Raw genomic sequence first — 15,460 nt, forward strand, 5'->3', positions numbered from 1 at the left:
TCGCTGTTCAACCAAGCCAGTCTCCTGATAGATCTACTTGTTTTCCTGAGTATCAGGAGGGACTATCTTTGTGATTGGAGGAGGTTGTCCTTAAAGACCTGCTGCCAGCTTTCCTGAGCTCCTTTGCCCTTCAGAGCTGCCTCCCATGGGATACTGCCTACTGGTTCTCTGAATAAACCAGTCTTTCTCCTGAAGTCCGGGGGCAGTACTCTGATACTCATCTTCCTCACACACCTCTCAGCATCTTGAACTCCACTATTTTTGGGTCGCTACAGTTGAGGCTACCAGTGATTATTGCATGCCAAACCATTTATTCCTTATGTGTGAATAATCAAGGCAGAACTGCTGTATCTCCATTTCAGTTTAGAAATGCATTGACTGACTACATGGAAGTAGCTTAATTGTGGGATGCTTATTCCATCCAGTTCCACACTGGGTAAGTGCATTGTTTTGAGATCAAGTCTAGCCTGGAACTATTTTGGCCTCATTCTCACAGCACTGTGTGCACCCTGGCAGCTCTGGGCTGTCTGCATTCATCACACAAGTAAGCTGCTACCTGGATAACGCAGCTATGCATAACCAGGGGTTAATACACATGAAATTAGGAGTCTTAGTCATTCACTCTTCTCCTCTAGATTTTTACCTCCTCTTTGCCTTTCTATTTATGGCTTTATTCCTTCTCATCAGATGTCTTCCAACAAAATTTGTCGCTCTGTCAGTGTGCCAGTACAAAGAGAAAGGAATTAAAATACCCTAGTCTCTTGACAAGCTGCTTTATGTAATGATTTATGCTTTCATTCTGCTGGTGGTGTTCATGGAGCAACATTGGAATAGTTGATGGCTTCAAGACTTCCCCAGACTGAGAGTGAAAAAAATCTTGGAAAATTGAAGTTTTAATTTTCTGTTCTGTGATTTGTACAAATGAACAAAATAAATGAAACTGCCTAGGAAAAAGAAAAGCTATCCTTTGTTGCCTTGTAGGTGTATGAAGTATTGATTAGAGAACTTACGGAAAGGCTAGGAACATGCAGAGTAGCCAAATAAGGCGAACTCACTAAAATCTTCTCAGGACTGGTAGAACTTATGCATATGGTACTAGCTGTGGTGTTTTATAATCTGATAACTGTATTAGCCTTGCTCCTATCTCTGCATAGGCTTTGCATATTTTAGAGCAGCCATATTTTAATAAAACATCAACATATTGTGACATGTTAAAACAAAACAGAAAAAGTCAAGTGACTGGGACATCTCTGAAAATAAGCCAGGCTAGTCTTGTAAGATAGGATTGAACAGTATTTTTGAAGTCTGACTGTACTGGGTCAGCATAGCATTAATAGGATAAAACTAAAGGGACTATTATTAGTGACTCAAGTTCAAATTTTTCACATATCAGTCTCATCCAAGTACATTTTTCTGCAACATTTGAAGTCTGACATGACTAAATTTTACTAGATATGGTTTAACTGACTTAGTATGATCATTTTCTCTTGAAAGGTGTTTGACATAGCTAATAGAGCTGTCTTGGAAAAATAAGTTAATCTCTGGATAAGAAATATTTTTGCTTAATACAGCATGCAATGAATATAAAGAGTGTGCTTTTAATTTAGCAAGTTCACATATTAATAGTTACACTTACAAGGGAAATTAGGTTTGTTACTTTCATCAGTGTTATCGTGGTACACTAAACATATTCTGCTGTAGCCCTCAATTTCACTTTGATTATGAAAGTATGTATTTTTCCTTAAGCCATTTGTCACATTTATTGAAATGCTAAGATTTAAAATTACATAATTGCAAGCCATTCTACCTCATTAGTTATTTAAGGAGATGTTTCTATATATCCCTAATTTTATACTTTCTCCTAGCAAAAGGGACATACAAGTAGCAATTGTTTCTGCTGTAAACAGGTCTTTGAGGTTTAAGATTATTTTCTTAGTGTGCATCCCAAAAGTTCCAGTACCAGGCTTGTGTGCCTCCGGATTACTTGATAGCAGATGTCAAAATCCCAGGTCTCTGTAAGTGTACTTCTTGCAACAAAACCAGCACAAAGAACATGCAGAAATTAAACCAGGAATATGAAGTCCCTTACAAAAGAGATCTCAGAAGAGAATCTCCCCACTAGATCTGGAGTTCAAGCACTAGTTTTCTGTAGGTTGTGTTCTTTTGTAATCCTAGGGTAAGCCTGTAGCTATAATCTAATTAACTGTCAGATAGATGGATGCTTACAGTGCAAGTTATTCACTTACTCAAAGACTACTTTCTCAGAAGAACGGAGGCACCTGTCTTTGTAACACAAACGGCAGAAGTTTTCTTGTTATAATCCTTTGCCTCTCATCAGTTCTACAGGCTTAACATATGACAGGAACATAGCCTCAAGTACCTTTTTTCATCCAACAGTTAGTCTCTCATATCTCTTATTACTCTTACTCAGAAATACATGGACTTTTTTAGGTGTATGTAACTGAGGGGAGATGTAGAAAAATCCAATTTACATTGGAAGTTGAGACTTTTTGGGAAGGAAAGTCAATGAAAGGATATGTATTATTAAAAGTTATATATACACACACCAGATTTTGGGGTTGTTAGCATAAATTTCCATTTTATATTAAGACTAGACTCTTTTCTAGCGTTTCTTCAGAGGAAAAGAAATATTTTGGCAGGTTTATAGTGCATTAAAATAAACACAAGGAAAGAAACAGGTTCACAATATAAAATCTTCAGTAGTAACTCCAGTTTTGTTGGTATATTTTTCTTTACCAAATCCTCTATAGCATATACAAAAACAGCAGAATAAGTAAGAGCCTTTAAGTATCAGTTCAGGAAGAAAACAGTCTTGTCTGGAGTACATGTCATCTGCTTTAACATCATCATTTAAACAGTCTGCATCAAGAACCAAAAAGCCAGAGTAATACAGAATCAAATACTTGGGACATTGAAACAATCTTTTTTTCTTAGGTAATATTCAGTAATAAACACTTATAAAAACACATTTTTCTTGTAATTAACATAGCTTTCAATATATAGACTGGTGCCATAAGTAGTCTAAAACAGAGGTTCTTCATTGAGCAATTTTCACTGGGCTTTTTATGCCATTGAAAAAAATCTGTAGAGGGGCATAAAATTCATGACCAGCAAATATCCCCGTGGATAAACCTCCTTAAAGCAGCCATTTTTCTTACACCATTATTACACCATCATCAATAGCTTGTTGTTCAAGAATACAGTTTGCTACCAGAATAAGCATATCAGGAGACGGGTGCCATCATGTTTGTGTATCAGTTCCCGATTGTCTGCAAAGATGACCAAGGTAGCTGGAATGGTTTCAACTAGGTAGTTGACGGCAATGTTAGTCAACTGATTGGTGTACCCATTCCTCCATTTAGTGTGCTTTACTTCTTGTAACTTGCAGAAACAAGTAATTATTTTCCTGTTGCAAAATAATTCATACTGCTGCACAGATTTTTTTTTTTTTTACATTTAATTATTGTTACATATACCAAGGCTTTCAGTTCAAGGACATACAAGGTCTTAATTTATAGAATTATAATTTATGTTTTTATAAGTTACATCATGGCTACACACTTAAGCCATATCTACACTACAAACTTTGGCCAACCATCAGGGAGAACAGGTGTGATCCTCAGTACCACACTGCACATACAGACTGCTGTTAATGCCATTATACTGGGGGAAAACCCCAAATCCCTCCTTTCTGCAGAAACACACTCACAGTTTTGCTGGTATGAGTTACATCCATGCCAGGGCCCAGGAATACTCTGTCAGTATCATATGCTAGCACAGTTACACTGGCAGTGCTCCTGCGATTCCTGTAGCTTCAATCCAACTTCTATTTTCCTTCTTTTTTTTTTTTTTCCTTTCAACTGTTGTGGTTGCACAGCCCCTTTACTTTTTTCATCTTCAAAGCAGCATAGCACATGTTTTCACAAAAGGAAGTATTCAAAATGGTCATTTAAAAAACTTTATTACATCAGTGAATCTGCAAATAGTATTTATTTCAAACAAAGCCACATTATCTTTTTTTCTTCTTTCATCTAGATTTAGCTATACTCAATAGTAGTAAAAATGGGACTATAAAATGTAGAATGGAGAGGAAATGGAAAAGTTGAGATGTAATCTGAGGACTACTCAAATATAGTGTACTTTCAGCTCTTCTACCCAAAATGCAGCCAATTTGTATAGATTTATTTACATTTTCATATCAGTATGTTTGTTACAGAATGCAAATATTTTATACCCAAATAAAAAGCTCCTACAGATTAGCAGTATCTTTAATCATATAATGTAGATTCTGTTAATGAACTTGAAATAATTTAGCCTCCCGTTACAGACAAGGTGACATTAACTGGATTTATGGAAATGGTCATCAATTGCACTAGATGGGATGAGCAATGGAAATGCTCAGACTTTCTATCTACTGGTATTTCAACCCACCAGAGGATTTTTCAGCTTAATAATAAATACTCAGCCCAGTCTCAAAATAATGAAGTTTTAGAATCCCTCATTAAGTTTGCCTAAAAGTGGAAAAATTCTACTGGAGCATCAGGTAGTCTTGAGATGTATTTCAATGCTTTTAAAAAAAAAAAGTTTTAACAGTTCTAACAATTTAGGAATCTAACTAAGTATTCTCCAGTAATGGTCTTCGCAAAATTTCAAATCCATGAGCTTACTTCAAGAAGGCAGTCACATATGTGGAAATCTTAAGTCAATCCAGAATATGAACAAGACAGGTAAGTTTCCTTGGCTTTTAATTTCTTCATTAGTTTAAGATCCAAGGAACTGTAGGTTTTGTTCACTTGATAGGAAAAAAAAAAGTTACTTTAAAACTCTGATTTACCAAAAAAATAAAAGCCCGGAGATTTGCAGACATAATAAAATTTATTTAAATTCCATGCATTATGGTAGCTACAAGTGTAGTCATATGAAACTGAAGGACAATAACTTCTTCTGTCCATACAATGTAGCTGTAAGTGAAATGAATGGGAGTTCCACAGTTACAAAGAAACAAACAAAACCAAAAAAACCCAAAAGAGGTAAATCTGTTTCAGTTTTGAGTTATCTGTGAATACAGATACAGTCACTAGACTGTAAACTTTTGGGGGAGGAGATGGGCTCGCCACAATTGTACAATTGAAAATGTTTAGTTTAAGACATTCTGAAGAAGCTCTGAAGATACCTTTTAATACTTCCTACTAATACTCTGGGAAATGAAAAAAAATCCATTAGGCTTCATCCTAATTGTTAGAATCAGGATCACAATTGTGACAGTCCACTTTCAAAGTGCAGCTAAACAGGATTTTATTATGCAGCTCCTTCAAGTTGTACTGAGTAAGCTTTATTTTGAACCAGTTTTGCTTTAATTTCTCAAGAAAAACTTCACTGGTCCTCATAAGCTTACATTGCTTTTTGATATGCAAAAATTTACAGACTGTACTTGATTCTGACCCTCCCATATTTCAGTATGTGCAAACTCTTAGGGATTTAAATAGTCTTTCTCCCTCTCAGTTCAGACTGATCTTTAAAACAGCAAGGATTATCCAGCCCTCTAAATTAAAGACAGGGTGAACTGAGTAACTTATATAACTGGCACTTTTTAATTGGCCCAGTTCTCCCACAAAATGCAGCTCTTATAAATACTAATAGGCACTATTGCCACAAATTCTCTTATTTTTGCAAGTTTCACTGATTCACTGGTTGTTAGCATTTTCTGCAGTTAAGAATTTAATAATGCTGAATTTTTATAAAGACACAATATGTAGTTCTAGCCTTTAAAATTGACTTACTGTGTCTAGTAATGATGTTAAGTCAACCTAAATTTGCTGAAGATATTAACAAATGTAAAGCTAATGAAGGCGCCACATTTGCATGAATGTTTTTTAATTTTAAGAATGCATTCAACAAAGGGAAGGGGCAAACCTATTATTTTAATACAAACTTGGTTGAGTGCCCAATTGCCTCATTTAAAACTGTGTGTGTGGGGACGCTGAGGAGTTTAGAAAAGTCCAAGTAACCAAATATCTAGGTTACTGGAAAGTTAAAAAGCTAATGCAACTGCGTTACATCTGGATAAAAAACATTATTCAAAAGCAATTCAAATACCGAAAAAGATTTCAAATTGAATAGTTTATTAACGTGGTAGTCATCTTTGTAACATGTGCACACACACTCGCACACTCTGAATGATCTGCCTGGAAAAAAGAGGTCTTAATATATATGCTGGGGGAAATTAAACATTAAAAATCCTTTAGATTTTCATAATTATAGGCAGTTATGTCCACATCACTTACAAAGCTATTGCCGAATCTTTCCAAGGAAGCAGAATTTGGGAGAAAAAAAAATTCTTTTTGGGAAAATTCAACAGTGGCATAGCAGAGCTCTCAATATGAGAAAGCTGACATAATGTGGACCTTTGCTGTGAAATTTGTCTTTGCAAAATATGGGGAGAAGTTTATCAATGGGCAGAAAATAAGAAGGCGGTGTGAAGTAGGCTTTTGCAGAGTCGATTTTCCTCACAGTATTGTGCGGGGTCATTGAGAAAAATGCTTAGTCCTTCTCTGGAACCAGTTTCAGAACTTTTCCAATTGCAATGGTCTTACCTAAACCAAGGAGACAAACAGTAGTTACATATATTGTGGAAAGAATGTATAAGTCTTTAAAACCATGAAAACTTTTCCCAAAAATACAGACTCTCCAGAGTATTGGAAAGAATACAGAAAATAAATTATTGTATTGTAGAATGAAAGCACCAGTGTATCTTAAAAGCACAATAAAATCCTAAATAGCAAAACTGCTGTTCTCACAGTAAAGAATACAATGTGGATTGTGGAAAGCCTGCTCTATATTCATCTAAGGAGAAGGCAAGGCAGAAGCATTCTACCAGACCTGTTTACTGCTTTTAAAGATAATCTGTGTTAAATACATCCCACAAATCTACAAGTTTGACCAGAGTGAGCATGAGTTAATAAAGACCAACATACAAGCCCCCTTATCTTTTCTAACTTTAAGTAGAGAAACTATGGTATTCATATTGTAAGTGGACATTCCAGGATGCATTAAGAAAACGGTGCTGGTAATTTTTCAAATTCAACCTTTTGTTTCACATTTCTGTACATTATTCCTCTAAAATAAAACACACTTTTTGTTACTAGCAAGAACTCTGCACAATGACAACAATTTGCTTAGATTTACTTTTCCGCTGTTACCCAGATAGCGATTTCCACTAGATACCAGCATTTTAATACCTCATTACCATGCATGATCTCCTGTTTCAAGTAACTGTATTTTTGGAGGACTTGTAAGATCAAGCAGTCTTACCCTCATCTCTTAAGGTAAAGCGACCCATCTGAGGGAAATCTTTGAATGTCTCAAGGCAGATAGTTCCTGCTGTCCTTAAACGGGCAATGCATACTTGATCTTGTTTCACAAAACGGGGCCGTGTCTTACTTTTTTCTCCTGTTTTTTTGTCTACCAAGCAGATTAAGGCCTGTATAAGAAAAAAAAAATGAATAGCTGTGAGTGCTAAAATAAAGGTTATTTTTTCTTTACGAACAAAACTGAAGTGGTCTAAGAAAGAAAATACTTAGAAATAAATAAATAAAAAAAACCTTTTAAGATTTACTGCATAAGAGAGTCAATCTTGACTTACCACGCTTTTCAGAAGGCTTATGCTAACTGTTACAGCCATTTTTGGTTGTGTTATGGTACTGTACAAAGATTCCATTCAAGGCTGGAGCTTTGTTGCATTAGTTGCTCTACAGATGTACGTCATTACAGAAATCCTCACCCCAACAAGTGGATTGTCTATATTCACATCACAACTTAAAAGGAAACTTACTGTTATCTCAACTTCTTCAATACAGGTGTGGATGTGCAGCACAGCATTATAACCTGGGCAGATAATGGATTTGTGCTCAATTATCACTATCTGTAAAACAATTGAAAATAAGTGCATTTTTCCTCATTTCAATTATAAAAGAACAGAGAATAACCAAATACAGAACTATATTAAAATGTATAGTTGAACAATACACACACAACAAATTTTTGTGAAAGAAACAAAATTTATAAACTACTAAGTTGTTTATAGTATGAAAGCATAAAATTGAAGAATTGGCCTGACACGATATTGCTTTCACAATTATAGGTATCTAAAACTTCACTGAGAAGTTACATTCAAAACAAACGATATTTTAAAAGTTCAAATTAATGATGTCAGAGTGTTAGGTATATATTTTATTGTCAATTTAGACATATGATAGTGAGAAATTTGAACGGAAACTTCAAACTACTGAACTTTAGATTTGGTGAAACACAAGCAAAATATTTTAATGCTTTTTACCCATCTATATAGGAATTAAATGCTAGTTATTCTACCTGGGCATCAAAAGTGCGTCCAGAATGACACAGGTTGTTGGGATCACAGAGAATAAATCCTGGGAGGATCTCTTCCTCTTCAATTCCCTTCAGTCTGATCTTTAGATTTTCACCTGGGGCTACTGAATCAGTTTCTACATCATCAGAAAGGATTCCAAGAACTTCCACATTGTGCTTAAAGAAATAAAAAATGCAGTTTTCTACTGTGAATATTTTAGTCTGGTACAAAATCATTTTAATACAACAAGATTTCAATAAATAAAATTCCATTACAGTTTAAATTCATTACATTTGGTTTGACAAGCTTCAGAATATTTAAAACAGTTGAATGAGTTACTAATATTTAAAATAGCATATTTAATCAAATATATAATTCTCTAGTATATATTCAATGGAAAGCAAGTTTCAAAAATATCCACTATTTCTCAAAGTGAAATGAGTTTAAAACTTATAAAGAGATGAGAGATACAATGGAGGCACATTATCCAAGAAGAATGCAAAAGCCACATTGTTGTATAGACTCATTACATTCAAAATGTAACAGTCTGAATATTAACACAATCCAGGAAATCCTAGAATCCCAAAATTCTACAAGATTTCCTGGAGAAGATTATAAAAATACCAAATGTATATTAATGAATGCTCTCCAAGCAAACACCAAAATGTATTTCCTAATGTTCCTATATGTTGTAACCTCTCTTCTGATTTTTGTATCTTTACACAGTACTAGATACTAACAGAAAATAAATATCGGAAAGGCAGAGAAGTTAAAAAAGGAGTAGTTTCAGAAGGAGGTCTATTGTTCTGACTTCCTGAAGTTTTAGTTCAATTCTCATTAGCTGCCAAAGTGATAAAAAAAAATCAGAAGCAGTGGCTATTGGCCACTGAATACAAATTCTGTAATGGTTTAGTTAAAGCCATTTACAGTTTATTAATTTCTCCTAATCAACCCCAAAATAAGATGGGTGTCAGATGCATGTCAAGCAGTTTTATAAAAAGCCACTGTCAGTTAAATTACCTTAAAAAATGAAAAACATTATCTCAAACTGCCTAAGTTTAAATTGTCAGCAGCTCTTGAGAAAGGTGACATGGAAGTCAATCTAATTAACATATTTTGATTAGGAAATACCAACTTTCAATAAGCTGTAGATTTATTGTACATTTGAGTATTGAGATATTTTCTAGGAAACTACACCTCAGCCTACAGAATTGGAAGAAGTGTCAGCTTAAATCAAGATGACATGAACAGATAAGAACAATATTTCCAAACCCTTTTTGTAAGAAACCAATGGAAACAAACACCACCATTAGTTGAGTACACTATTCCCATCCACCGCCTCTCCCCAGTTATGTTTTCACATCCTTCATTTTTATATTTTCACATTCTTCGGGGCAGCACAATGATTCCAAATAGTGATCTTGCATTACGGAACAGCTACCTACCTGCACAAACAACCTATTCTTAACTAAAGCAAACTGTAGGTCTTTCATTGGAACCTACTGTGTACTGTTTGCATCCTTTATGTTTTTACTATTTCCCTTTGGGGAAGGGAAAAGAGGAAAAAAAAAAGGGAAAAAAGAAGGCAAGTTTTGAGCAATATTAACCCACAGCAGGAAAAAGGTTTTGTGGGCCAACTGTACAAGTGCAAAGTAAAACACAGTTCAAATAAACTATGATGATTTGTAGCCCAGCAATTGAGTTTACTAAGGAGAGCAACCTGAGTTCTGAATGCTAAGGAAGTAAACTATACACACACACCTGGAGACATCACCCATGTAAAACATGAAAGCTTAGTTGTGTTCTACTAAGCAATAGAAAATTTTCTGATTTAAAAGTAATTAATATCTTTAAGAATCAAGCTCTTTTTTAGGGTAGTAACATTTTTTAATATCTAAACCTTACCATACCTTGTTTGGCATCATCACAAGCTGCTGTCCTTTGCAAATAGAGCCCGACTCCAGCTTCCCAAGGACCACAGTGCCCATATCCTTCACAAAAAGAAATTATTACATAAAAACTGAAAAAAATTTTCTAAAGAGTCTGCTCTATTTATGATTTAACTCTAAGTATGATTACTTAACCCTATGAAGCTATTTAGCACTGCTATACTTAATGTTTCGGAAACTGTTCTCATGAAAGATTACAAATTTTAAGAGTCTCATATAATGCCAAAGTTATTTAATTCCCTCCCCACTTCTATTCTACAGTTGGAAATGTAGACATATCAAAGAAAAAAAAAGATACCCTCTAATAATACAGTAAATAGTCCATTTACTGCTTTCTGAAAACAGTCCATTTATACTTTCAATCCTATTATTCTAATTTGTACCTTATATTTATCCACAATTGGCAGCCTGATTGGTCCATCAACTGAACGGTTGAAGTTTGGCAAATTATCCAGGTATGGAATAAATGGTAATCCACTAAAAGAGCAGAAGGCATTTGTTTCAATTTCGTGAGCACCCTTCTATTCAAAAATTACTCAGAATGGATAAATGCAGTCCACGAAAAGGAATTATTTTCATTCTGTCATCATTAAGAACAGTGACCTTTAAGACAGTTAAATCTATCATAACATCCCGTCATTAGTGTCCACGTTACCCTAGCTAACATGTTAATACCCAGGAAGCGCATGTAGTTTTAAAGTTACGTTACAGGCATATTTTACACAAATTAATTATTCCTTTGAGAATCTTGCTAGATGTGCAGTATGTTTGGGAAATACAAAACCATAAGCTAGGTCCAAACATAATTTTCATTAATACATTTGAACTACCATGAACAAGATTGGAAGACATGACATTCAGTAAGAGACATGGCTTGTCACTAATTACAATACAGCTTCAAGTAAATCACATCAAACAATTACTCATTCTAGCAATATGTCAACTGCAGCATCCCTGGAAAATTCAAAGGCTAGTATGGCACTCAAACTCACAAAGCCAAAGAATACTGTTAATGCTATCAGAGTGTCTGCTAACTTCAATCTTCTGCAGTTAGCAAATGCTTTTATTTGGCTCACTGCATGGCTGTGTTCTTGGTGCCCTGATTGTATTTCCTAAGCACTTCAGAACACAGCTGCAATATACCATGCTATACTTCTTCTTAGCTTCACTGTAGTATTTACTTTTATTGAAATATAGCAAATATCTGAGTTGTTCAATTTAAGATACATACATATACCAAGGACAGAATTCTGACTGTTCTTTAAGGTTTGCTCCAGTCAGTCCTGAGCAGGGCATGAAGTGAATATCCTTTTTGGGATTGAAGCCAACTTTCTTCAAAAATGGCACCAGTTTCTCTTTACATTCCTCATATCTATTAAAATGACAAGCAGATCAAGATAAATTTCAATTATTCCAGCATGACATAATACTGTCCTTTAAAAAAACAACAAAAACCACAGACATTTAATTTTAATCAGTTAAGTTAATTCTATGAGCAGTAAGGAAACCTAGTAAAGCTTAGTGGCCTATTTGCATCTTCTCCCCAATCTTCCAGCACAACGTGGTATTGTCTATTTCCCCTCATTCCTCTGTTCCATAAAGCATCATCAGTTTTCTCCATATACCTCAATTACTGGGCTGGGTAAGCAGCAGCCTATGCTATATCTGCTTTTAAGCAAGAGATCCAGGCCAAGATAGCAGGACAGACCAAGCAGACAGCTACTGAGGTCATGCTGCAAGGCTTTTACTTTAGTGGTGGCTTGGTCTCCTCCAATCTCCTACATAATTTCCTAAGACTTAATGCTATTTATTTCTATTACACTTCTTCCCCTCAGTCAGTTTCATCTGAATTCAGTAATGTCAGAAGGCTGGGGCAGGACCAAGACAGCACAACCAGGCATGCCTTATTCTCTTAGTAAACTGATGTTGTAAGGTTGCATAGTCCCTCATAGCTTTCCACAAAAACTTTCATGATTCTTGACAGCGCAGCAAGTTCTCTGACAACTCTTCTTATTACACTGTAGAAGAAAACTGTATCCCGTCATTACACAAGTATCTCTAGGGAAGGACTAAGTTATGCTTTTTAGCATCCAGCTTAAAGGGGTGATAAGAAAGATGTGACAGAAGCCATAAAAAAGACTTAAGTTTTGACACTTAGGAAAATTAAAACCCTTTAGTAACATTTGAGCGTTAAGGCAGAAAAGAATAACTTAATCCTTTTTACTAGTTATTTAAATATTACCTACTGACTTTCTAGTTATTTTTACCTGGCCTGTATAATCGCAAGATTCCCTCCCTCCCCGCTTCTCAGACTGTAATCACGAACGACTTTAATATATTATTTGCTTATTCAATTCAGCTTATCATAGAAGAACAGCTCCAAATCATACGCGGTGAACACATAAGGTGAACAGGATAATGCTGTTCTCACCAAATCCACGCTAGGAGTTTAGCAGAAACGTGGCCAAGCAATCAAGAATCTGGCAAACTAAACTACTGAAAACAGAGTTGCTTCCTTTTAGGTTCAGTATAAAGTTTCCAAGTCAACAATTAAACTATGTTAGAATGCATGGATTTGTTAGATATGGCTGCACAGATCCGAACAGTTGAAAGTGAATGTTTTAAAGCAGTGTGGAACTTCAAGCTTAGTTGAGAGGTACTGTCCTACACACTATGCTTCTGTTTTTCCTGTAATTTTGATAACCTCTGTCTTTAGACCACCAGTCTACCATTCTTTCAGCAAAAATGGGATGCAAAAAATTACTTTACTTAGGAATTATTTTATTTCAGTATCTTTTAAAGAAGATTAATTTTTTTTGATATTAAACTCACCTTTCATTACTCCAGTTTACAGTTGGATCATCCATTTTATTAATAAGAACTATTAAATGTTTTACACCTGCTGTTTTTGCTAACATGGCATGTTCTCTTGTTTGTCCACCTTTCTCAAATCCAGTTTCAAACTCTCCTTTTCTTGCAGAAATAACCTAATTAAAAATACACATTTTTAATAAAAAGTTCTACAATTCTCTCAACAGAACAATCGACAATGGATAATACTGCCTTATTAAAAAATAACTTTGGGTAGTCAAAACTGGTAAAAGCTTTCAAAATTCACTGGTATATCCTCAATATTACTCATTAGTTTCTGCACTGACATATATACAAATCACATAACACGTGTGGACAATTTTATGAAGCTGTTAACTTACTCCAAAAACCACTCAGCTTGGTAGACTTCAGATTTGAAAATTTTGCCAACTGTAACTAACCAAAAGAGTAAACAAGCAAACAAAAAATAAAAATCAAATGCTTAATTCCACAGTATATCCAAAATAAAAGAATCTGATTTGTCCTTACCAGCACAGCAAGATCAGCTTGAGAAGCCCCACCAATCATATTTGGAACAAAGCTCTTATGTCCAGGAGCATCTAGAATAGTGAAGTGTTTCTTCTCAGTTTCAAAATAGGCACGACCCACTTCTACCGTTTTCCCTTTGTCTCGTTCTTCTTGGTTTGTGTCTAAGGCCCATGAAAGGTACCTAAAAAAAAACCCCACCCAAATATTTTATTTTTGTATTAATTTTTACTAAGTTTATGTATGATGATTTGTTTATCATAAAATGTCTTTTTTTTTCCTGCTCAACTATTCTAACCACCTCAGCATTACTGAACTTAAGTATTTCCAAAACCAGTAGTGACTTTTTATTGAATGTTTTGTGTATATATAATGAGCTGTAGTGCCCAGTGCTAGCTCTCTCTCACATACCTAGAAGGATGCAATTCTCAAAACAGTTTTCAATTACTGATTTCTCCAGGTATGTTCTAACCTCAAATACTTTAAGCTTTGCCTCAGTTTGAAAAAACACCTCTAGATCAAACACAAAAGAATTCCTCTTTCTCAGCATAATTAACTAAAAAAGTAGCTTTGATTTGCACATATTCATATTATGAGAACTATTATTAATAGTTCTCATTTATTTGCACATATTAAACACAAGTTGGCTATGAAATAGACACCACCTTTATTCACCCTATCTTTGATACTTTGATCATATCAACTGTTGTCCCCTGCTAATTATATTTTATCCCATCGGCCACTGACAAACAAGTTAGATTTAAGTTAGGCAGATGAATGGAAATTTAAAAAAAAAAGATTATTTAGCTCCTTCAGGTTTTGTGAAAATTGGTGAATAGAAAGGAGAGGAAAAAAATTAATACTCTTACTAAGAAAAGTAGTAATAACTAAATTGAACTGACTAAACATACCAATATTTTTCACCATTAACAGCAGCTTACAAGGATCTTTATCCAGTCAATACAAGACAAGCTAATGTCTGAAGAGACACTGCTAACTCAGCTGACCAGTGATCAGGGAGGGAGCGTCAGGGACTATTAAACACAAAGCTGTCCCTTCCAGCTCAAGAGGTTCCTGAGTCAGAGAAAGCACTAAACATTGGGAATTATGGATATATAATCACAGTCTTCCCCAGGCAGTAGCTATTTGTCACTGATCAAGGTCTAGATAGCATGCTAGACGGCTTTTGGTTTGTACCAGTGCACACACTCCTATGCATTGTAATCTTCACCATGGCCTGTGTTTCTGCAAGATTTCAGCCAAGCCAAAGGTCAGGTTTTACTCAGCTAACAAGAGTCAGGCAGGAATTTATATGTGGTAGCTGGATGGCAAGTCCTTTTTTCACATAGGGTTTTTTAGGGAAAGATGCATTTCTGACTGAAGTGTCAACTCTGCACTACAGTACAGAATTTTCTGAATCACAAAGTAAAACTGCTCAAATTTCAAGACTCTCAACATATGAAGCAAGCTAACAAGATCTTTGATAATAACACAGGGCTACATCATACTTTCTGTTGTGTATCATGACATATTTTAAAGAATAAAAATAGCATTCGAGGAGGCACTTCCTGCAACTCACTCTCTAAAAGAGGAGGGGGAAGAGGAAATCTATTTTTCAAGCTGTCCAGGGTTTTTGAGGAAGGTCCTGAACTATTTATTACTGTGGTCAAATCCCAACAGGGGGATGATGCTTGCTTGATAAAAAGAACGTATGTCACCCTTTCTATGCCCCCCTTCTCACACATAATGCAATTAGTTCAGGTCA

General features: G+C 35.1%; 1 protein-coding gene across 1 annotated transcript in view; it reads right to left on the reverse strand.

Moving 5' to 3' along the window:
- Positions 1-2,735: 2,735 nt before the first annotated feature.
- Positions 2,736-15,460, reverse strand: part of GSPT1 (G1 to S phase transition 1) — a 29,395-nt gene continuing 16,670 nt past the window's right edge. The window contains exons 7-15 of the mRNA XM_072878047.1: positions 13,699-13,879; positions 13,171-13,325; positions 11,570-11,710; positions 10,722-10,815; positions 10,300-10,380; positions 8,392-8,565; positions 7,853-7,942; positions 7,333-7,501; positions 2,736-6,614 (exon numbers count right to left, since the gene is read on the reverse strand). Of these exons, the coding sequence (XP_072734148.1) occupies positions 6,562-6,614; positions 7,333-7,501; positions 7,853-7,942; positions 8,392-8,565; positions 10,300-10,380; positions 10,722-10,815; positions 11,570-11,710; positions 13,171-13,325; positions 13,699-13,879 (1,138 nt within the window). The 3' untranslated portion in view covers positions 2,736-6,561. The remainder of the gene's footprint in view (positions 6,615-7,332; positions 7,502-7,852; positions 7,943-8,391; positions 8,566-10,299; positions 10,381-10,721; positions 10,816-11,569; positions 11,711-13,170; positions 13,326-13,698; positions 13,880-15,460) is intronic.

Source organism: Ciconia boyciana, chromosome 13 (assembly GCF_034638445.1).
Source record: "Ciconia boyciana chromosome 13, ASM3463844v1, whole genome shotgun sequence".
Taxonomy (NCBI): Eukaryota; Metazoa; Chordata; class Aves; order Ciconiiformes; family Ciconiidae; genus Ciconia; species Ciconia boyciana.